The sequence below is a fragment of the Polypterus senegalus genome, chromosome 11 (assembly GCF_016835505.1).
Source record: "Polypterus senegalus isolate Bchr_013 chromosome 11, ASM1683550v1, whole genome shotgun sequence".
NCBI lineage: Eukaryota > Metazoa > Chordata > Cladistia > Polypteriformes > Polypteridae > Polypterus > Polypterus senegalus.
The window spans coordinates 160,825,844-160,849,649 of record NC_053164.1 but is presented as its reverse complement, the minus strand read 5'-3'; the positions used below and the strand labels follow the sequence as shown (position 1 = coordinate 160,849,649).

Below are 23,806 nucleotides of genomic sequence, written 5' to 3'. Positions count from 1 at the left end.
AGTCGGACTCACCTCGACGCACAGCTTGGACTCTGGAACCAATCTCCTTGAGAGGGGCTGGACTCTCTACCACTCTGGAGTTGCCCCCGGTGAGAGGCGCCGAGCAGGTGTGGGCATACTTATTGCCCCCCGACTTTGAGCCTGTGCATTGGGGTTTACCCTGGTGGACGAGAGGGTGGCCTCCCTCTGCATTTGGGTGGGGGGAAGGGTCCTGACTGTTGTTTGTGCGTATGCACCGAACAGCAGTTTGGAGTATCCACCCTTTTTGGAGTCTCTGGAGGGGGTGTTAGAGGGCATACCTTCTGGGGATTCCCTCGTTTTGCTGGGAGACTTCAATGCTCACGTGGGCAATGACAGTGAGACCTGGAAGGGCGTGATTGGGAGGAATGGCCCCCCCAATCTGAACCCGAGTGGTGTTTTGTTATTGGACTTCTATGCTCGTCACGGATTGTCCATAACGAACACCATGTTCAAGCAAAAGGGTGTTCATATGTGCACTTGGCACCAGGACACCCTAGGCCTCAGGTCGATGACTGACTTTGTGATCGTGTCGTCGGACTTGCGGCCATATGTCTTGGACACTCGAGTGAAGAGAGGGGCGGAGCTGTCACCTGGTGGTGAGTTGGCTTCAATGGTGGGGGAAGATGCCGGTCAGACCTGGTAGGCCCAAACGTGTTGTGAGGGTCTGCTGGGAACAGCTGGCATGATCAGCTTGGAACATAACTCTGTGTGACCTGGTCATCCTGGTTATAAATTCAGAAATGGAAGAGTACATTAAGGCATGTGAAATTTGTAATAGGTCTAAGGCCAGTTCTGGTTGTCAGAGCAGCTTGTTATAACTGATTTGTCATCCAAGCAAAACCTTGGCAGAAGAAAACTATATATTGTACAAGAGATTTCCATTCCTCTTCTTCTCTGGAGTTTCTCTAGCACTACCATGTCTTTTTGTTAGGTGGAGACATAGTAGGAAGATTTCCAGATGTTCATCATATATATATATTCCCTTAGACTTCACATCTGCATATTTGCCTATATATCCTAACCTCCTATTAGCGTTCTTAATTACTTATGTAAACTATCTTGATATCGAAATTGAATAATTGTAGGACATTCTCATTAGGAATACCTTCAAGTTAAAAATCCCCATGGTATATTTACTCAGAGTTTACTCAAAGTTACTCAAGTCTAAATTGTGTCTGGGTCCTTCTAAAATGATTTGGCTGATTATTAAATATACACCTAGATATTCCACCTAGCTTGGTATCATCTCCAAATATAACCAACTTGTTATTTATAGTCTTATCACGATTACTCCTTGAGCTCCCAATTTTTTAGTTTGGTGATGTGCCTGTTTTCCAAGACCTTATCAAAAACCTTCTGTATATCAAGATGAATAAAATCATAATCCATCTATCTGATAACACACTTTTGTTGATTCCTGATAGAATTTTAGCATATTAACACACCTATATAATAATAATAATAATAATACATTTTATTTATACAAGGCTTCTTTCTAAGCACATTGGACACCCAAAAAACAATAAATAAAAAACACATTATAAACAAAACTTTGGTGGTTAGACGGGTGAGAGGGACGGTCAGATAGATGGAGGAAGAGGATCTAAGGTTACGGAAGGGATTGGCAACATGAAGAACGTCGGACAGATATGGAGGGGGATTGGTTACGAATGGCCTTAAATGTTAACAGCAAAGTTTTAACATCAATTCAAAACTTAATCGGGAGCCAATAAAGCTGCTGCAAGACCTGAGTAATATGGTGAATAGACGGGGTTCGAGTAATGAAACGAGCAGCAAAATTCTGGACTAGCTGAAGCTTATGGAGAGATTTATTAGAGAGACCAAAGAGGAGTGAATTGCAATAGTCCAGATGAGGAAGTAACAAGACTGTGAACAAGAATGTCAGTGGTATGGGGAGTGAGGGAGGGTCAGATGTGATTAATATTACATAGGTGGATGTAAGTAGACCGGGTGATGTTATTAATATGAGATTGGAAAGATAGAGTACTATCAAAGATGACACCCAGACTCTTGACCTGAGGTGAAGGGGAAAAAAAGGAGTTATCAACAGCAAGAACAGCAAAGATTATCAACTTTGGATAATGATGATTTTGTATCAATGAGGAGAATTGTCACTGTTTAATTTAAGAAAATGTGAAGAAAACCAGGATTTAATTTCAGCAAAGCAGTCAATAAGTGAAGATGGTAGAAAAGAAGGGGTGGGTTTACTAGCAAGGTAGAGCTGGGTGTCATTAGCATAACAGTGAAAATTAATGTTATATTTATGAAAGATATTGCCAAGGGGAAGAAGGTAAATAATAAAAAGAAGAGGCCCCAGGACACAGTACACAGCTGAAGTAACAGAGGTGGGTTGGGATGTGAAAGTTTTAAGCTGAATGAACTGAGTGTGGCCTGAGAGGTAGGATCTAAACCAATCTATTGGAGTGTGAGTAATTCCAATCAAAGATAATCTATTAAGGAGAGAGGTATGACAAATAGTATCAAAGGCTGCACTTAGATCAAGGAGGATGAGACTAGTAATTAAACCAGATTCAGCAGCCATAAGGAGGTCATTAGTAATTTTAAAAAGTGTCATTTCTGTACTATGGAGGGGGCGAAAACCAGACAGGGAACTGCTCATACAGATTATTATGAGATAAGTGGGAGTGAAGTTAGAAAGCTACTATGTTTTCAAGAATTTTGGAGATGAAGGGCAAATTAGAAATAGGACGTAAATTATTGAAGTTAGTAGGATCAGCACTCATGTGTAAACGGTGTGTATGCACAAAAATGTTGTGTAAGCCCGTTTCCACTCTCACTTCGTGATGTATAAATCCTAAACTTGGCGTAAAGCCATGCACATTTTCACGCCAGCTAAATGCTTGGTGTACGCAACTTCTCATCTCAGTTTTGCAAACTGGCGGCACCCAGCGGCAAAGCAGTGCTTTTGTTCCAGTGTGGTTTCTCTTTCTTTTTTAGATCTATATCCCTGATGCGGCTTTATCAAATACACTGCTGAAATTAACCGCATATTGTTTATTAGTTTAAGGCATCTGATTGTAATTAATCTGTAACAATATAATGGTCCAAGGAATGGCCAAACTATTCCAAATACCATAGCTGCTTTAGCGTTGTTCCTCTCAATGCACCACTCAGAGCATTTATTCCTCTGTATTTGAATGTGGAATCACAGCTCTACATCAGCTGATCAGAAAGAGAATTATTGGTATACAGCATTAAGCACACGCTGTCTCAGTCATGCACTATTTGAACTGCTGTCATACAACAAATACTTCGAGCATTTCCTGTATGGACCTCGTGGTTCAGAAACAGTTTCATCCCAAGAACTATAAACGCATTCAATCAGTCCATCAAGTGTAGAACTGTTTGTACTTATAAGTACAATTACCACACTGTAAACTTGCGATACAGTTATAATATTGCACAACCTGAGCCACTTTATAAAGCATGTATTACATATGATGATGATATTATTTTTAAGATGAAATACAGCAAAATATGTTTATTACATTATACAGATAAAATGTTAAAATTATTTAAATAATCTGTATTGTTAATAATTAAACATGTGAGGACACAGTGTCGCAGTGCTAGCTAGTTCAGGGATTGTTCCTGCCTTGCGCTGTATTCTTGCTGGGGCTGGCACCCACATGGACATGTACTACGAAGATATTTCAGTGTTCCTTAAAAGTTTTGAAGAATGGCGTTATAAGCTTACAGATGGCTTAGCATCTATTACAGAGCTGATTGTGTGGTGATTGGTTACTTGGAGAAAGAAAGTTAGTACATTTGAAAGAGATAGTACTGCTGCAATAAATTATTTCAGCGAAGGCCACGCATGGCGCAGCAAGCATCTTGCGGGAGGCAGGAACAATTGCAGGAACAATTGCTGGACAGGGCGCCAGCTCGTCACTATCACTGCACCACCGTGTTCTCATGTTTAATAACTTGCTTTAACTCCTATCATCATGAAAATGATATCAAGTATAAATCTCAGTATTTTAATTATTCAAAGAGCTGTAATATCACGAATGTAATGGATTCTGGGTCCAGTCAGAGGAAGAGAAAGCTCATTTAAGAAGCACGTAGTGATTCACACACAGAGATAGAAGAACTCATACAAACAAAGCATTTAATGTGGTACTTTAGTTACGATAATATTTGAGAAACTAGTAAATTAAATGATTTAAAGATGAAGTTTATGATGTTATACTTTAATGGCAAAATAAACTACATGATTAAAGTGGAAATTTCGAGATTAAAGTTGACATTTCAAGCTTTTTTCTCACTGTGTCCCTATTTTTTTTCTTTTCTCTGTACCCTAATAAGCTTTCATATGACACTCAGACAGTGGGCTACGACTTGCCTTTTCACGGGGACTTTGATATCTGACAACTTCTTTTTTATTTTGGGCACTGTGCGACTTTGTGAACTTGAGCTTTCAAGTTTCTCTGACACTATGTCACTCGATCAACTTCCTTTTGTTGTTTATACCACTGTTTAAACCGATAAATAGTACGTTGTTCCTTTCCTCCACTTGGTATTCACTGAAATTCTTCAGAAGCTTAGCTTAAGGGCTATTTATATTGATTTGCATATTCAAAGAGGCATAATTCTGGGAGGAGTTGGGGAGTGGCAGCAGGCAGTTTTGAAAGATGAAAGAACAGTAACAGTAGTGAGAGAAGAGTGAATTATAGCAGAAATAAGACAGACCAGAGAGGGGAGGCAGGGTTTAACCAGAACTGTGGGAATGTTAAAGTAAGCATTTTTTTCCTCATCTTAAGCTATCTTACATAGACACCGTGAAGTCCCAAAGCAGTGTCATTCTATTCTTGAGCAAATAAGATTTTATGGGCACAAGTAGTATCCTGAGGCAAAAAAGGTATACAGTATGTGTTGTGAACAGCATCCATATGTTTTATGCACAAGATATTGCAGCAGATTCTTATGAGCCTAATTACTAAAACACTAGAGTGAGCCCAGCTGTAGAAGTTGCAGTGGAAGACACACTTAGGGTTCCAGCAAGATCCCATGGCTTGCTAAGGATGAAGTAAGTGATGACTAGTTCTTGCTGTCCCTTGTTATGTGAGAGCTAATAAAAGGGGTGTCAGCTTTTCTTCAAGTATACAGTAGATAGTATTTTTGTCCCTAACTGATGGAGTTTGAGCTCAGGGAAAGCTAACAGAATCAGTTATTTTGTTTTCCACTGAATTTCAAAGTACACACTTTGACATCTGACATTTTCTCTGAGCTGCCCTTTTATTAGTCCTTTGTGCGAGTCAGGAGAAAGCATTTAAATGTAACAGAACTGACCCATGTCCGGAGCAACCTTCAGCTGAACATTGACTCTCAGATTTGCACAAGTCATTTTATTTTGCTGTGTTGAAGTTTAATTATTATAGTGTAATACTAATGCAAGTTGGTTTAATGCTTATATGTCTGGAAAAATGGTGTTCTGTTGAATTTATATTGTCTATAGGAATGCATTCAAATATGAATATATTGTGAGACAACCAACTTTAATACATCTGGTAAAGCTGGAAAGTTAATATGCCTTGAGTTTAATTATGGTTCATTCTGTAGTTTACATGAGCACTCAAGTGGATCATTTGAGCAAAAAGATGCTACAGATTTCTTAAGAGAAGTCTTGTTAAAAAATGTAACAATTCTGAAATTGTTGTATTACTGTTTAATTTAATAATTGCCCTTCTAAATGTCATCTATACTTCAGTGAAATATAATAAACCCAATCTGTGTTGATTATCAGTCAGATTTTTTATATTGTGTGTCTATTCAAGTGATAAGGCAGTGAGCTTTTATTCTTATTTTTGCATTTTATTTTATTATTCCCCTCCCTGGAGCAGGGGTGCCTCATCTACTGTGAAAGTAATATCTACACTCACTAGTACCACAATTCTGGTCATCACTGTGACACTGACTGCAGTTATATACTGATCAAAGGCATGATTGCATCTTTAGCAAAAATATTGAGTGAGTGTTGTTAAAAATTCAATAAGTGTATTATGTTCTCTAGACAAAGCATTGAAGTTTCTTTTACTTTGTGTATTTTAGTACTTTTGAAAGCAGATACTGTTTTACTTTTACTCAAGCACTTTTTAACTGAAATAATTCTTACTTCAGTGAAAGTAAAACTTTAACAAAATACTTTGACTTTTACTCTGATTATTATTTGTTTTTGCTTTACAGTACCAGTGGATGGATGTGTGATGAATAACACTATTGTTGGGGTAAGGTACTATTTTATTGTTTTTCTTTTTTTACTTTTACTGTTTTATGTTATCTCTAAAATTAGTTATTTCATTTTATGTTTTTTAACATGAACACCTTAAATAGAATTCTTAATTTTGCTTACTACTTCCTCCTTTTGTAATTTTATAGAATTTTGTGGTGATGGGAGCTTTCAAAAGTAATTAACTTAGTTGTAAAAAAATAGTAATTACTCTGTAAAATGTTACATATTCACTTGTCTCAAAAGATAGTACTCTCCACTATATACATTTATGCTATGTGGATTTTTCACTTAGTGAGCTCCTAGCAATTTGCATTAAAGTAATAAGACAGATTATTAATGTTCCTTGCAAAAATCATATGAAATTAAGGTAGAGCAGTATTTTTTCAAGGCTAATTATTTTTCCTTTTTAAAGCAAATCTACCTACTGTTTTTGAGCACAGTTAATTTCAGTTGCAGTTTTTAATTCGATATTTAATTCCTGAAACAAAAAAAAAGTCTAATTTCAAATAAATTAATAGGATAGTTAGAATTTTGCTTATACAGAAATTTATTACTAATGCCTGATACAGTATATACAGCAGAAACTATGATGCACGTCTCCTGTATTTAACCATTTTTGCCATCAGTGTATCTAATCTGAAAGAAATGTTTTTGTTTTACATTGTTGTTTGTTTCTCTTTCTATGTAGGCTGGAGAAGTTATTTTGATTAATGAGTGTTCAAAATGTCAATGTAATGCAGAAGGTGGCTTGGTCAAGAAGTACAGACTGCTCTGTGGAAAGATCAACTGTTCACCATGTCAGAACGTAGGTATCCAACAATGATGGTACTGTATCTGTCTGATATGTTTTAAGTAAACTCCAAAAGATTATTATTTCTCTTATCACATTTTTCCAAAATGAAATACATTTGATACACTTTAAATTGAGACAAGCTTCATATCTAGTTCTTATTTTTTATTTCATCTACTAATTAAGGAATTATAATAACTGAAAACTAAGGTTAGCCCATCAGTTCTTCTGCAGGCCATTCATTTTTATTTATATTACCCAGTTATGTCAGGAAATAAAATTATGAAGGTCTACTATCATTAGTATAGGTAATTTTTGAGATTTACCTCCCTTGAACAACTTTCTTGCTTGACATAATTGCCTTTTTTGAACTTGGTTGTCCTTTTCTTTTAAAATCTTCCGAATGCATATAGTTTTGTTAACAAATAATTTTTAGACGTGTTCATTAACATCAGATTCATTCATTTGGTACATGCTATTTCCTTTACAATTGTGGTCAGTACTTTTTTAGTTGAAACTGAATAGTAATAGTAATATTGTCTATATTTATTTATATGCAAAACTAGAAAATTTAAAATGTGGTTTGTTTGAGGCTTCCTCTCCACTCTTTTCCAGGTTTACTGTAGTCAGGAGTTCCTTCTCTTAGGATTTTTGTCTACCAAAATAACTCCAAATGCTTACTGGTTGTGTCATGAGCGGCATCTGCATTGTACTTCAAATGGTGTGTGTAAAGCAGCTTTCCCAAGGCATTCTGTCTCTTTCTGTAGGGTGCAGACAAATTAGAGGCAGCAAACGTTAGTGTCTCTAATGACCCTTTCACAAGAAACAAGAATACAAAAATATGAAATGATCTCCAATTTACTTAAACTTAATTTGGACACAAATGACAAGTAGACATACAGTATGACTAAAAGCACACTTGTCAGGTTATGCATACTTTTTATATTTTTACAAGCTGAAAATGTCATGAATTCATGACATGATTTTCTTGAATATCACTGTGCTTTTTATCATTTATTCCAACTTCTGCCTATGACTGTGCTCCTGTTGTATTTTAACTGATTGTGTTGTTTACTCGATGTTTATACTGTACATTTAATATGCTGATACATAAATATGTTACATGAGTTTGTGTTATTTTTCTCTGCAATTAACCAATTATTTTGTTATTCTCTAAAACTGATTTCTTTTCAGAAGACAGTTAAGACTTAACCTTCTAATTTCTTGCACTATGTCAGTTATTAAAATAGCTTCATCGGAGCATAGAGATGAGAATGTATTTGAGTTCATAACTTTTCTTATTTCACCTGGCATCTATTCACTTTTAATGATTAGTATAATAAAGTATTTAAAAGTAAGAGGGCATTCTATTACGCATAAAGGAAATGCACAGAAATGTTTCCCTAATTTGATCCAGGTAATGAGCACTATAGAACGTAATCTCAATTCACTATAATATATTTTGAAATGCATTTAAGGTGTTTTAGAAATGGATTTTAAATATCTGATTATATGTCAGTTCCAAACTATTTTACTTGCATTTTCAGATGCCTCATATATTTCAGGATATCTTAAAATGGCCTTATGGCTACATTGAAGTATCTAAAAAATGCATTTCAGGTTATCTAAGTGTATTCTAAGATGTCTCAAATATGTTTTTGAAATATCTTAAAATAATTCTACGTACATTCTAAGATACCTGAAATGCAATTCAAATACAGTTTATTAAGATATCTTGAAATGCATTTCCTATATATCTTTGATCTTACATTCAGTAATTATAATAAAATATCTAGAAATTAATTTCAAATATCTTGATATGGTGTGGATATCCTTTGAACCTACCCTAAAGTCTATTGAAGATGCCTTTACATTGACTCAGATTTGACATGTCTAAATTATATTCTTAGATATTTCAGATTAATTTCTGGATATCTTAAAATAGGTTCCTGCTCCATTCCAGATATTTTAAAATCTTTTTCAAAATTTACTTTGAATTTTATTTCAAGATTTCAGAAATACATTTTAAGGTATCTTTAAAAGATATAGAACTATGTCAAAGTATCTGAATATCATTTTCAGATATTTAAAATGCAACTAAAGATATCTGATATTGATTTAAACTTATCTTAAAATGACTTCCTTTACATTTGAAAATATCAGATATATTTCAAGATATCTTAAAATAGACAGGAAGTCCCTTAAAGAAAAGGAAATGATTCCATTGTATCTCAAAATGAGTTTATGAAACATGTGCAAAGCAATCTGAGATATCTTAACATGTACTAAAAATATCCTGAAATACATTATTTTATGATATCTGAAAATGTTTTTGTGAAGATGCATGCATTGAGATATATTGCATTGAGTTTCAGATATCTGAAGGGGTGAAATTCAAAATTCCTTTTGTGGTATTTGTAAACATTCTATAAATTCTTTAAAGATAATATTATGGCATATTTATTTAAATTAGCACTTTTCATTTGTTACATGCTGTTAACTCAATGTAATATATACAAAATGATGTTGTTTACTGATTTGATTTAATATTTTATTTCTACTGCCTAGGGCTACAGACTAGAGAAGGTAAATGGATCATGCTGTGGCAAGTGTATAGCAACTGCATGCTCTGTTATTCTTAAAGATGGATCGGGTTTATCTCTAAAGGTAAGTATTTACCTTCATTTAATCAGATGAAATCTTTTAGCTATTATTTTTCTTTTTGTTTAAATTGTAGATGTTTTGACACATCTATGACCTCTTAAAACACAATGCAATTATAAAATAGTTCCACTCTTGCCTGGAAAATATTAGTAATTTAAAGTTTATATAAAAATAATTTGAGATTTATTTAACAAAATATAAGGCATAAGTTTAGTGTGAGGAATGCACTAGCATTCATTAAACTTTTCTTCTCTTACCATCTGCACATAACTAGCCATAACACTTTTTTGCCCCACTGACCCCATGTTATATCTGAGCTCACAACTTTCTTTGGTCAAGGAAAAGATTTATGTCCTTTCTAGGAAGTGTTCCCAGGACAATCCTTTGACCTACTCACTTCCAGGGTTGGGAATGCCCCCAAGAAAGTCTTATGACCTTCTGCTCAGAACACTCTCTGATGGCCCAGAACTTCCATCAACTCTGAGCCCTCATATTTGGTGTAAGGTTGGGCCCCATTTTCTATATTGGTTCTAGTTCTTTCATAATGGACACATTACTACTCCTGTGTAGCCAACATTAGGTTCACGGAAACACTTCGTTGCCTAAATGCTAATTTAGTTGCCTTGGAGTAAGCACTTCCGAGGCATTTCCACAGTTATGCAACCCTATAATTGCTGCCCAAACAGAAAACAATATGTGCATGCCTTGAATCTGAGATATGTGCTTCTAAACATCATTTTTTGCACATGTTGCTTATATTTTTGGTATTGACAGCAATTGCTAATATTATTGCAGTTATGCCATTTTGGTGATTATTTGTTATTATATACAGTGTCAATTTATGAAACAGTTGCATGGGGACAGCCATCTTGTTTATTAGCTACAATGTTCATTGCTGGTCATATGACCAAAATTGTTACACATGACCTCACTGCATCACGGATATTTATGATGAGGCACTGTAGCCTTATTTCTTCTGCTAAGGAATTTGTTCTGAGATTTTGCCAGTTAAGTGCTCCCCACTAGCTGAGTACCTGGGGTCTTTGCATTTCTTACCAGCCAACTCTTCCAGCTCAGCTCAAGTGCAACAGCCCTTTGCTCAGTGTCCAGGTGATTCCTAAATTGAAGTGCCTTGAGCATGGGAAAGGCGCTATATAAATAAAATGTATTATTATTATTATTATTATTATTATTAACTTGCAAGGCCATGCTTCACAAAGTTCTTTTGTTGGTTACTGACCATGCAGGCTCCTCAACTGTTAAACTTGGGATCCTTAATTTGGGATTAAGATATAAAAAGCAGTCTTATATTGTGTTATATTGCTTTCCTTTTTGGCTTGAAATTTCTAAATATATAGAATAATTTTTTGACTTTTGACAATTGAAATTTTTGCTGCATCCTGGTATTTTAAACAATGCCTGTCCTTAACAATTTCCACCTCATTTTGGGTTCAAACTCCTGCATGTTTTTGGCAATATCATAACCCTTGTGAGTCCTGCTCAGAATTCCTGACATCCCCTTTCTTGACTCGTCAACCTGACAACACTTTGCCAGACTAGTATTCAAACAAAATATCATTAAAAAAATAAACACTCCATGCTAAATTGTATTGTTTAGTTTTGAACATGTCAGATTGAACTTACTTAAAGAGAACATTTTTGTAAGATATTGAATTATACAATGTACACACAGTTGGCAATTTCCTCTTCTGTGACTGTTCACTGAAATCTCTGGTATCACTTGTTTCAGCCAGTTGAGCACTTGCAGTTTTAAGCCTTGGATAGAGTTCACTTCTGGAAACCCTTCATAAAAAAGTCTGTTGTCATATATGCTCTATGGAACCATTTCAGCTGTCCTTCTAGTACTTACTCTGTCATCCCCAGCTGTTTCTGTAAACTAGAACTTTAGCTCTTCCATAAAGAGCCAAGCAACTGCCAAGTTAGCTTAGCCAAAATCATAGGGAGCACCATACATAATGTAAAAACTTCCTCTGCTGCCATCCATTGGACTGAATATTTTTGAACTACACTTTGTCCATTGCTATAGTTTTGAGTCCTTTGAGTAATTATTTCTGGGTAATTAATAATGTATTATTGACCTATTGAAAACTGGTGGCACTGCTATCTTTTTTACTTTTTTATAGGTAAAACCTCAATGGGCCCTGCCCCTTCATTATACTTTCCACTTTTCTTCCATTCCTAATCTGACCCAGCTCCTTAGTATAAACTTTAAACTTACCAGCATCCTCAATCTTCTGCGTTACTAAGTAAAATCTACTTGCTATAAACTGTACTAAGTTAGCATTGGTACTAACGGTATACTAACCTGATTGTACTGCAATTCTACAGAATAATCTGTTATTCTTATAGGTATAAAATAGAAAATTAAGGAATACTAGTGCTACATTTCCTATTTTTGCAGCATGAAAACTGACTTGCTTGACTCAAAACTAGTGACTCCTACTGATTTGACTCCTCCAGAAGCATTGAAAACTTCCCATTTTTTGCATTTACAATAATGTAAACTAGTGTAACTTTTCTTTTCATGAATACTCTTCATTTAGTTGATTGACTTCTCACAGCCTACCTCTGAATGTTTTACTCTTAATGCTGTATTTCCATAATTCATTTGATTTTAGAAGATAACCTAATGAACCTAGAAAAAAAATGAAAAAGAAAGAACAATTTAAAGGACATATTGAAGTACTGTATTTACTAATCACTATTTATTAATATATTTATTTTACAGGCAAATGAAGTCTATCAGGAGGGATGTACATCATATTCTTGCAAAAACAACAGCAATGGAGAATTAATTTTAGAAAAAAGGATAACCAATTGTCCACCTTTTGATAGAAATAAATGTATAGCTGATGGGGTAAGTTACTCCTAAAGTATTTGTTGGACACATTGAGGTAGTTTAACTCAGAGAGCTTTTACTGTATGTTTTCAATTTCATAGTCATGACTGGCACATTTCTAGTGACTTTAAATTTAAATACTCAGCAATGAGAGACATTCAGTAGTGCCAGCTATGGAACTTTATTATGTAAGGAGGAAATGTATTATTGCTGATTGCTTTCTTTTCATAACTGAAAATAGTGTGGTGTATCACAGAACAAACATAAACTAGGTGAGGTGATTGCATCAGTTACCTTGGACCATTTGAAGCTACAGAGAGAGAGAGTTTTCTGCAATGCCCAACAACAACATTTATTTATATAGCACATTTTCATACAAATGATGTAGAACAAAGTGCTTTACAGGATGAAGAAAGAGAAAAAAGACAAAATATATAAAAAATAAAATTAGGCAATACTAATTAACATAGAATAAAAGTAAGGTCTGATGGCCAGGGAGGACAGAAAAAAACAAAAAAAAAGTTCAGACCGCTGGAGAAACAAATCTGCAGGTATTCCAAGGCCACAAGACCACCCAGCCCCTTCTAGGCATTCAACTTAACATAAATGACCTCAGTCAGCCCTCATGGTATTCAGGGTTCACATGGAAGAACTTGATGATGACGGTCATGTGGACTTCTGGCCTTTGATCCATCAATGTAGGGATATCACGGTGCTTTGATTGTGTGGTGGTGTTGGAGGTTGCCACCACAGAAAACTGGAAAAACAAACTACAGAGAAAGTAATGGTTAGTATGGATTTTGGAGCCACCATGAATGATAATAATAATCAAATGCATATATAGAGTATCAGGATTAAACTAAAATGAAGCTATAAGAAAGCCATTTTAAAATAATGTGTTTTTAGCAGTTTTTAAAGTGCTCTACTGTATTAGCCTGGTGAATTTCTATTGGTAAGCTATTCCAGATTTTAAGTGCATAACAGCAGAATGCTGCCTTACCCTTCTTTTAAGTTTAGCTCTTGGAATTATAAGCAGACACTCATTAGAGGATCTAAGGGTACGATTTGGAGTGTAAGGTGAGAGGCTTCCTGAAATATAGGATGGAGCGAGATTATTTAAGGCTTTGTAAACCAAGCAGTATTTTAAAGTCAATTCTAAATGACACAGTTAACCCATGTAGTGACATCAAAACTGGACAGATGTGTTCAGATTTTCTTTTCCTAGTTAAGATTCTAGCAGCTGCATTCTGCACTCGTTGCAATTGATTGATGTCTTTATCGGTCGTCCTGAGATTAGTGCTTTACAGTAATCTAGCCGACTGAAGATAAAAGTGTGAACTAATTTCTCAGCATCTTGAAATGTTATAAGAGGTCTAACTTTTGCTATATTTTTTAAGTAAAAAAAATCCTGTCCTAGTAATATGATTAATATGTGATTTAAAATTCAGGTCAGAGTCAATAGTTACCCTGAAATTCTTTACCTCCATTTTGACTTTTAATCCTAATGGATCAAGTTTATTTCTAATACCCTCAATTTCTGTTTTCTCCTTATTTAGTTTGAGAAAATTACTACTCATCCATTCAGAAACACAAGTAAGACATTGTGTCAGTGAATCAAGAGAGTCGAGGTCCATCCATCCATCCATTTTCCAAACCATTGAATCTGAACACAGAGTCACATTATGCCCCGTGATAATCTGACCTAATGGATACTAGTGCATTTGTCTGCTGCAAGCATTGCATTTATGTTGTTGCCTGGATTTATTGATGGAAGAGAAAGAGTACAGACTTAAATAATTCCATGCAGAAAACTAAGGAATGCTATAATGAATGTATGACTTGGCTGCTATCTTATATAATATATAGACCTTTTGATTCATTCCTCAAATGAAAAAGTTTTCAAATTGCTAATTCAAGTGGACAACCAAATCTCACTAAATTTAACTTTAAAACTGTTTATTTTTAAAATCACTTCAAACTAAATAATATCTTTATTGATCATAATCCCATCCAAATGATGAAACCTGACAAATCTGAAAGCTTAAAGTAAAAAAAAAAAACCAAACAAACAGATGTTGGACCACATTAATATAATTCTTTGCATTTATATAGTGCTATAGACCTAGAATGGCTAGAATTGAAAACGGCTTACCATATTGTGAAATTCAAACAGCTTAATGCAAGAACTACTTCTGTAAGAAGAAAGATAACTACAATTTAAACAAGAACAAATATATAAAGTAATGTGATTCAGTATCAGTGATTTTTTTCCAAAAAGGTGTGACTTGAAAATATTGTCCTGCTCTTTTGTTCAACAAATTCAGGCCCACTGTTAGTGAATTAACTTCCCCTGAACCTATGTGTTTTGGATGTCCCTATCCACCTTAGGGATTAGTTTGCATACCTTACCAAAGTTGATTCTAACACTTATTTTCAATGGTTAAAAGCATTATACAAATTGAATAAAGAATAAAAAAAAACATTTTCTTGTGTCTTTGTGTCTGATAAAAGAGATGGCATGGTAAAACTTTGTGGTTAGCACTGCTGCTTCACAGATCAAGCCTCCAAGGTTTGAATCTCATGTGTGCTCCATGATGTCCATGTGCAGTTTGTACCTCTTCTGTTTTTCCATGAATTTTGTTTTGGTACATCTTTGATTTGTTTTTCATCCCATAATTCCAAATATGGTATGGTAAGTTAACTGATAATTGTGGATTTTGAGTTTTTTTTTTCTGTGAGTAAGCTTTATGTTAGACTGGTGGCCTGTTCAGGAATGTTACCTGCCTTGTACACAGTGCAGCTGGGATATGCTGATGCACTGGATCTCTCATTACTGAATACATTTATCCTGTAAATTAACTTTGAGTTTTCTGTTGGTGACTACTATGGTTAAAATAACTTAGTTATCCTTCAGATGGTATAAAAAATAACCAATAATTACAATTACCTACTACTATTTTTTAAAAAATCTAGCAGTGATACAGAATAACATTTTCCTTTGTATAGAATTAGATGATTTATTGAGCTGAACAAATATATTACATTTATCTCTAAAAAGATGACACAGAAAACTGATATAATTTGAATTTTAAGTAACTTATTGTTATAATTAAGCCATGTATTTTTTTAAGATTTTGTATGAGTTAGCATTTATTTCCTGTAATTCTAATTTAATTGCTTATTTTGAACACACAAAAATGATTGTTTCTTATATTAGTGAATAATTTTGAAGCAGCTTGTATGTTTGGGCTTCTTCTTGGGGGTACTCTGTTTTTCCTTCTACCCAGTTTACGATATTTGACAACGCTGAGCTGACTCTCTATGAATGAGTGTGGGTGAGTTTGTGTGTGTTTGTGTCCTTCTTGATAGGGAAATCAAAATAATAATTATTATTATTTATTTTCAGGGCAAAGTTGTGCAGATGGGTGACACGTGCTGTGAAACATGTAAGTCAATGAAGTTTAAAAGTAAAATGTCTTTTCTATTGCCTTTTCCAAATTAAACAGGCAAGCCTGTTCTCAGTACAATGCCATGTCAAATTATGTTCAAATTCACACTCTGCCAAAATTCCACATTTACTATTAAATGCTTTAAATTCAGAAGATCTTAAAAACTATCTTGCATGGTTCCAGAAGTTTGAATGTTTATGTTTATGTTTTAGTGAAATATAATTTTTTTATTTAATGACAAAATTGCTAACATATGCATACTTTAAACTGATTGTTGGTTTAGCTAACCCTAACCCTAACCCTAACTTTCTAGTTAATCAAGATATGTTGATAGCATAAAATAAGTGGTACCATCTGTTTGTCACATAATATGGCACACATCCTAATGCAGGTACAGTATGTATGTGTTGGAAACAAGAAAGAAATATATGATAGGTGAAACTGAAAATCCAATTAAATATATCAAAATTTTAAAAGTAAAACTTTTAAAAATGGTAAAGCAGCACACTCTCCATTACCAAAAGAATATAAACTATCTACCACATGCACCTTTCCTGTGAACACTGCTTGTTGTTGTCTTTAAACAACAAATTCAATTTTGATGCACTTGACCTCAATCACCCTGGACTATTTGGCCTTGTTTGCCAGACATTCCCCAGATCACATTTTTCCTTAATTTAAAACTTTATAGTTTACCTAGAATAAAATAAATGGAAGTTAATTGTATGCAAGTGTTTGTGTTTTTGATGTTAAAGCTGCATGGAAAAGAAAGTGATTTTTTAATAACAGCAAGATGGAGATTTGTATATGCCACAAATTGTGTAAACATAAGAGATAACGTATTTCTTCCAATACAGAGAGACAGACAAGAGTACTTGTTCATTCTTGCATAACCTTTCTATTTTGCTGTTTCTGAAGATCAAAGTAAATTATATGATACATACATAACATAAATAAAACAATAGACTAGGAAAAGATGAAGGCCTGGGTTTCTGTATTGGATAATCTCCCTTTATTATTGTAAAGGGATGAGCCCGGATTAAGTGCATGGATATGTTGCCAACGATGTATGTTGCACTTGACTAAGTAGGATGCAGTCCTTTCATTTAGTTATTTGATTATGACTGATGAACAAAGGGACCTTTCATACTGTGGATCTGGGGAAAATGGAGGAAAGCACAAACATGGTCAGAGTCAGGTTGGGGTCACTGGTTTTTCTGTGGGTCAGCAACTTCCAGGATTTGAAGGAAATAAATGGACATACAGTACGACTGCTCTGATTTGACCTAATATCCACTCTTGTGTTCTTTATTTTAGTTCCCTGGGCCTAGCCGAACGATCATACTTATAACACATTATATTCTCAAACTTACTTTATCCATAAGACATAACAATTGTAAAATGTCTTTCACTATGTCACACTGAATATGCTGCAACCACTAAATAATTCATTAGGTTTTTTTCTAAATTAGTTCTGTGACACAAGTTTTCCATGGCCATAATGTGAACCATTCACATCAGGAACCTACACTTCATTACCAAGTTTTCAATCTGCCACTACTCCATGCTCAAAATGTATCTGTATCAATAGCTTCTGAAACAGTTAAGACATTTCTGCCATAAATACTTTAATTCTAATAAAAATGTAAATTTTGCAACCTTCAGTAAATACAAAATATTAAGAAGCACACTATACTGTATGTAAAACTAATTTTTAAAAACGTTTGCTACATTCAGTGTTTCTAAAAATAATATTCACAAATCTGATATTTTTGTATTACTTTGAATCAAGGTAATGAAATAATGTCACTACAAATGCAACTGTTAGTCTTAACCTTGAATGCCATTAAATTTTATGTCATTATTTAGGTGCTGAACCAGAATGCAAGCAGACACTGGGACTACTTAAATATATAAAAATTGATGACTGCATGTCTGAAAAACAGATTGACATTCACTATTGTGAGGTAAGCTTTGTAAATTTCCCTGTGGAGCTCATCTTATATAAATATAGTATTTATTTGCTGTGCTAAAATCTATCATGAGATATTAGTGAAGCCAGCAGGAAGTGTTTACCCTGTGGACTGTGTGTAGGTCAAATTGCCCCAGCGAAGTGACTTAGATTCTGTGCTTGTGCCATCCTTTGGATGAAGAGAAAAACAGAGGTCCTAATTCTCTATGCTCTTAGAAGTTTCCTGAGTATCTTTTGAAAACAGTAGGTAGAACTTAAACAGAACTTTATTTGTCCTCAGCCACAGTCCCATTGAGGCATTATATAAGTATGTTTCATTATTATAAAGGAGCCCCAGTTGCATTTCTTGACACATTTCTGCTGAATAATCCATTGTCTGAAAGTACTCAGTGTTAGTGTGTCAGAGAGAGGTTGTGTAGCATTGTTCAAAATGGTACTCAATTTTGTTTTAATACAATACCTTCTTTTGCTACTACCTTCAGGCGGTCCAAAATGTATTCCTTTTAATTACCTTGTTGATTCAGTAGAAAATAACACTGTCCATCAGTATATATTTTCCACTTGCATAGGGTAGGGTTTATCCCAATGCTCTACCTAAAGTACCCATCACCTTGTCCATTCTAGTTCCCTAGTCACCTCCTGTCTCTTATTGGCTATTTCTCTCACCTCTTCACTGTGCGATAGCTAATGTATGGTGAATGTACTGGCAATTTCATCCAAATTGATGCTCTACATTGGTTTTGGTTGAAATGGTTCCCCTCTGTCTTTGCAAAATGCTTTGAGTAGTGAGGAGAGTGCTATATAAATGTAATTCATTATCTCATTATTCAGTACAACATAGGATTAAGACATTGAATATGCACGGTTTAGTAAAATTATACCACATGCACTTCAGAAGAGGTCATCCAACTGATGCTAAGCATGTTCGGGCCCGACCAGTAATTAGATGGGAGACCATATAGGAAAAGCTTGGGTTTCTGCTAGAAGAGGTATTGGTGAGGCTAACAGAGGCACTTACCCTGTGGTCTGAATGTGGATCCCAATGCCCCAGTTCAGTGACAGGGACACTGTGCCATAAAATGGGTGCCATCCTTCAGATGAGACATAAAACTGAGGTCCTGACTCTCTGTAGTCATAAAAGATCCCTGGGCATCTTTTCATAAAGAGTAGGGTGTCTCCTGATGTCCGGCTTAATTGCCCCTATGGCCTGGTCATTCTGGCCTCTTATCAGCCCGTCTCTAACTGGTTATCTCTCTCACCACTTTCCCACCTAACGGCTACTATGTGGTGAGCATACCGGTGCAAAAATGGCTTCTGTCACATCATCCAGGTGAATTCTACACATTAGTGGTGGTTGAAGTGTCACCGCTGCTGTTTGCGATTGCCATTGAACCATTGGCAATACATTGTCGAAATACTGATCAGATAAAGGGGATTAGCAGAGAAGGACTGGAAGAGAAAATCTCATTATATGCAGATAATATGGTACTGTATATTTCGGACCCAGAAAATTCTGTGCCTGCAGTCTTAGCAGCACTCACAGAATTTCAAAAGATCTCTGGTCTCAGAATTAATCTGAATAAAAGTGTACTATTTCCAGTGAATTCTCAAGCATATAATATTAGATTAGACACCCTACCTTTTATCATTGCAGAACAGTTTAAATACCTAGGGGTAAACATCACAAGTAAACATAAAGCTCTTTATCAACAAAATTTCGCTGTCTGTATGGAAAAAATTAAACAAGACTTGCATAGATGGTCAACTCTTCATCTCACTCTAGCTGGAAGAATTACCACTGTTAAGATGAATATTCTTCCTAAGCTCCTTTTTTTATTTCAAAACATCCCAATATACATTAATAAATCATTCTTTAAGCAATTAGATTCAACAATAACCTCATTTATTTGGAATTCAAAACATCCACGCATCAAAAGAGCGACCCTACAAAGACAAAAGGAAGAAGTCGGCATGGCTCTACCTAACTTCCAGTTTTATTACTGGGCAAATATACAGGCGATAAGAACCTGGACACAAATAGAAGAACATACACAGGCTTGGACCGCAATAGAAGTAAAATCCTGCAGTATTTCTTTGTATTCCTTGCTCTGTGCTCCAATAAACACACGTTATCGGCAATACACTAATAACCCAATTGTGCTCCACTCACTTAGAATCTGGAACCAATGTAGAAAGCATTTTAAGACAGAGAAGCTTCTATCTGTGGCACCCCTGCAAGAGAACCACCTCTTTCAACCTTCACAAACATATGCAGTTTTTAATATCTGGAAAAAATTTGGAATTAACTTGCTTAGAGATCTTTATATAGACAACGTCTTTGCATCCTATGAACAATTACATTCCAAATTTAACATTCCAGCTACACATTTCTTTCACTATCTTCAAATCAGGAACTTTGTTAAACAGAACCTTCATCTTGCACCCTCATCAACGCTGGAAAAAATATTGCTCAATCTCAAGGAATTAGACTCCATCTCTACAACATATAAAATCATTTTACAATCCCTTCCTTTCAAAGATCCAAGAGGACACTGGGAAAAAGATCTCTCAATTAATATATCAGAAAAGGAGTGGAAAGTAGCAATGCAGACAATTCACTCGAGCTCCATATGCGCAAAGCATACAGTTATACAACTCAAAATTATATATCAAGCACATCTGTCTCGACTAAAACTCTCCAAAATGTTTCCAGGGCATGATCCAACCTGCGAACGTTGCAGACAAGTCCCAGCCTCACTGGGTCACATGTTCTGGGCCTGCACCAAATTAACATTATTCTGGACAAAAATTTTTAATTACCTTTCAGACAGCCTTGGACTCACAATCCCTCCTAACCCATTAACAGCTGTGTTTGGGGTTCTTCCAGAGGGGCTTAAAGTGGAGAAGGACAAACAAATTGTGATTGCATTAACTACACTCTTGGCACGCAGACTTATTCTGATAAACTGGAAGAACCCAAACTCTCCTCTTTTAAGTCAGTGGGAAACCGATGTGTTATATTATTTGAAATTGGAAAAATCAAATACTTAGTTAGAGGATCCGTACAGACTTTTTTCAAAACATGGCAGGATCTAATCAGTAATATTTTAAAATAAGTTTATAAAGCACAGAGAATTTATTAATTTAGGTATTTTTACAAGCCTTAAATTTTACGCCGATTGGCTTGCTCTCTCTCTCAGGGGTGGGGATCGATCTGTTCTTAACTCAATTCTTGTTTTTGTAAAAACTTGATTGTTTTGTATGGATTGTAATGAAATTAATTAAAAAATAAACAAATAAATTATGGTATGCTTACCTTTATTTACTGGTCATTAAATGGGGCAAACAAAGGAAAAGTCATAATTTCAGATGAAACACTGATTTCAAACACAAACATTGGTCACATTTGACCTGAAGATGTTAAAAGAGTTAAACTGGACTCTCAGATCAGGCTAATCTTTTTTTTCAGAAGTGGATTTTTGTGAGTACCACTTTCACCTCTAGTATGCTCATGGTTCCCATCTCACTAGTGATGGAAAAAGAAAGTTGTAAACCTTGACAATCTATGGCTAGAGCTTTACTAATTTTTTTACATTATGTAGAAGAGAAAGTGGATTGAAGTTGTTTTGGTCGGCTGCATTCAATTAGGTTGAAAAATAGAATTTCACAGAGTCCTACCACTACCAAAGTTTACAATGAGAGGTGCAATCTTGTACACTTTACAATCCAGGCATATAATGTATAACCTTGTTGCTAAAAAATACCAAGGCAGTCACATATTACTGGAATAGTACCCAAGGATTAGAGCTACAGGACCCTGAAATACAGTTGGTCATTTATGCTCTTCTATTCCTGTAAAAGTGTCATAATTTAGAAGGAAATGATCCTCTACAGTGGTTTGGACGTTATTGTGTAAAGTTAAATAGATCGCCATTTTTATCACAAATAAAGTAGATACTGTATAGCTTGGAAACAAGACAACAGTCCTAATATCACATTAAGTTTCAGTTTTAGTAAACAAAACTTTGCATAAGGACCTTCTAGGTTTTTCTAAGGGTCTTAAAGTTGTAACATAAGGGGAAAATATTGAATTCATGAAAAATAATTCAAAAACACACTATATTGCACTTTCTTTCAACCCAGTAGTACTAGGGTGTTGTGCCGTGTTAGCCATTTTGCATAACTGTACATTAGTTAAGCCAATGATTTGTCTAATACTTTTTTTGCAAGTCAAACATAACCATCTTTCATTTACACCCTTTCTCTCTAATTTTAGCATTTCTCTTACACTACATATTGGCAACTGACTGTTATTTAAAAAACAGTTAGTTTGTATGCTTCTCATAGAATGAGAGCTGCATTAAATTTCACTTGTCGTGTTTGCACAGCGGGGGTGGTACAGTGGCTAGTGCTGTCACCTTGTGGATCCAGCATCCTGGACAAACTTTCCCTATATCTAAATATATTTTTTTTCTATACACACACATTTTTTTACCTCATTCCCAAGTAGAATTTCTCATCAGTAGTTAATATAATTTAAACAATTCACTTGAAACATAAACAGCAAAATTCCAATCAATTGAAGATAATGTTTACTTCAGGCTAAAACATGAATGGTGAATATTCTAAAAAAAGTGAAAGTAATGTGTTGAAATAATTAAGAAAAATGTATGCAGTATACTGTATTTTAATTATGGCAGTATTTAAAAAAGCTTCACATAGAAAAAAAATGTATTAGTGGGAAAATAATTACATAAACGTGGAATCTTTCTTTATATATATATATATATATAATTTTTTTTTCTTTTTAAGGGGAAATGTTCCAGTAAATCAGTCTTCTCCTTGGAGAAAAATAAAGTTGCCAACCACTGTGTCTGTTGTACTGCAACATCAACAGAAGCTGTTCAGGTTCCTCTCCGATGCAGCAATGGAACTATCCTAGAACACACTATTCAGAATGTAAAAGGATGTGACTGCTTATCTCATGCCTGTGAAGGTGACTGAAAAAGGATCAAGCTACTTATGATGATTATGTAAAATGTTCTGCTGTGAAAACTCCGTCATTAATTGCTGTTTACACATGCCACATAACTCTTTAAAATCTGGAGTAAAGCAAACTTGTTTTCATGTATTAAAAATCACTTCATAAACCTCTTCTTATTCCCATATACATATTGTATTTCAATCGATGATTCAATTACAATAAATACAAATAATTTAAAATTATATATCAGCTGACTTGTCTTTTTTGTTTATAGCACAGGTGAAAGTTCTATTTTTTCAAATACGTAACACAGTGGTGCATTGGGTCATGCTCTTGATTTATGGTTTCAGCATCCAGGGTTTGGATCCAGTATCACATTTGTGTTTGTGCGCACTTTGTATGTTCTTGTTTGTTCTGTGTGGGTTTTCATATAATTTGCCAAAACGTGTGGTTGTTAGATAAATGTATGCTTGAGTAAGCCATACAATGGAATGGTCATGAGTTTGCAGGTGTATTATCTAATCTGAAGTCATATGTTCAGGACATTTGGATAAAGAATTACTTGACCTGTAAATTGATCACTGCTAGGTGATGGGCTGGCTCAGACTCAGGTATAGATTTGACTGAGAATTACCAGAAAACAAAAAAGGTAGCATCTCTAGCAGTGGCCAATGTGAAAGCCCATGAGTAAGTAAATTGTGGTGATGGCAATGAGAAAGATTTTCAGCCAACCTGTTATCTCAGGAAGGGATGTTATCTAGGCCGCTGACTGAAATTGCTAAAAGCACTTGA

General features: G+C 34.9%; 1 protein-coding gene across 1 annotated transcript in view; it reads left to right on the top strand.

Moving 5' to 3' along the window:
- Positions 1-23,258, top strand: part of vwf (von Willebrand factor) — a 222,640-nt gene extending 199,382 nt beyond the window's left edge. The window contains exons 46-52 of the mRNA XM_039769977.1: positions 6,250-6,290; positions 6,984-7,100; positions 9,654-9,752; positions 12,499-12,627; positions 16,016-16,055; positions 17,928-18,025; positions 22,843-23,258. Of these exons, the coding sequence (XP_039625911.1) occupies positions 6,250-6,290; positions 6,984-7,100; positions 9,654-9,752; positions 12,499-12,627; positions 16,016-16,055; positions 17,928-18,025; positions 22,843-23,034 (716 nt within the window). The 3' untranslated portion in view covers positions 23,035-23,258. The remainder of the gene's footprint in view (positions 1-6,249; positions 6,291-6,983; positions 7,101-9,653; positions 9,753-12,498; positions 12,628-16,015; positions 16,056-17,927; positions 18,026-22,842) is intronic.
- Positions 23,259-23,806: the final 548 nt, after the last annotated feature.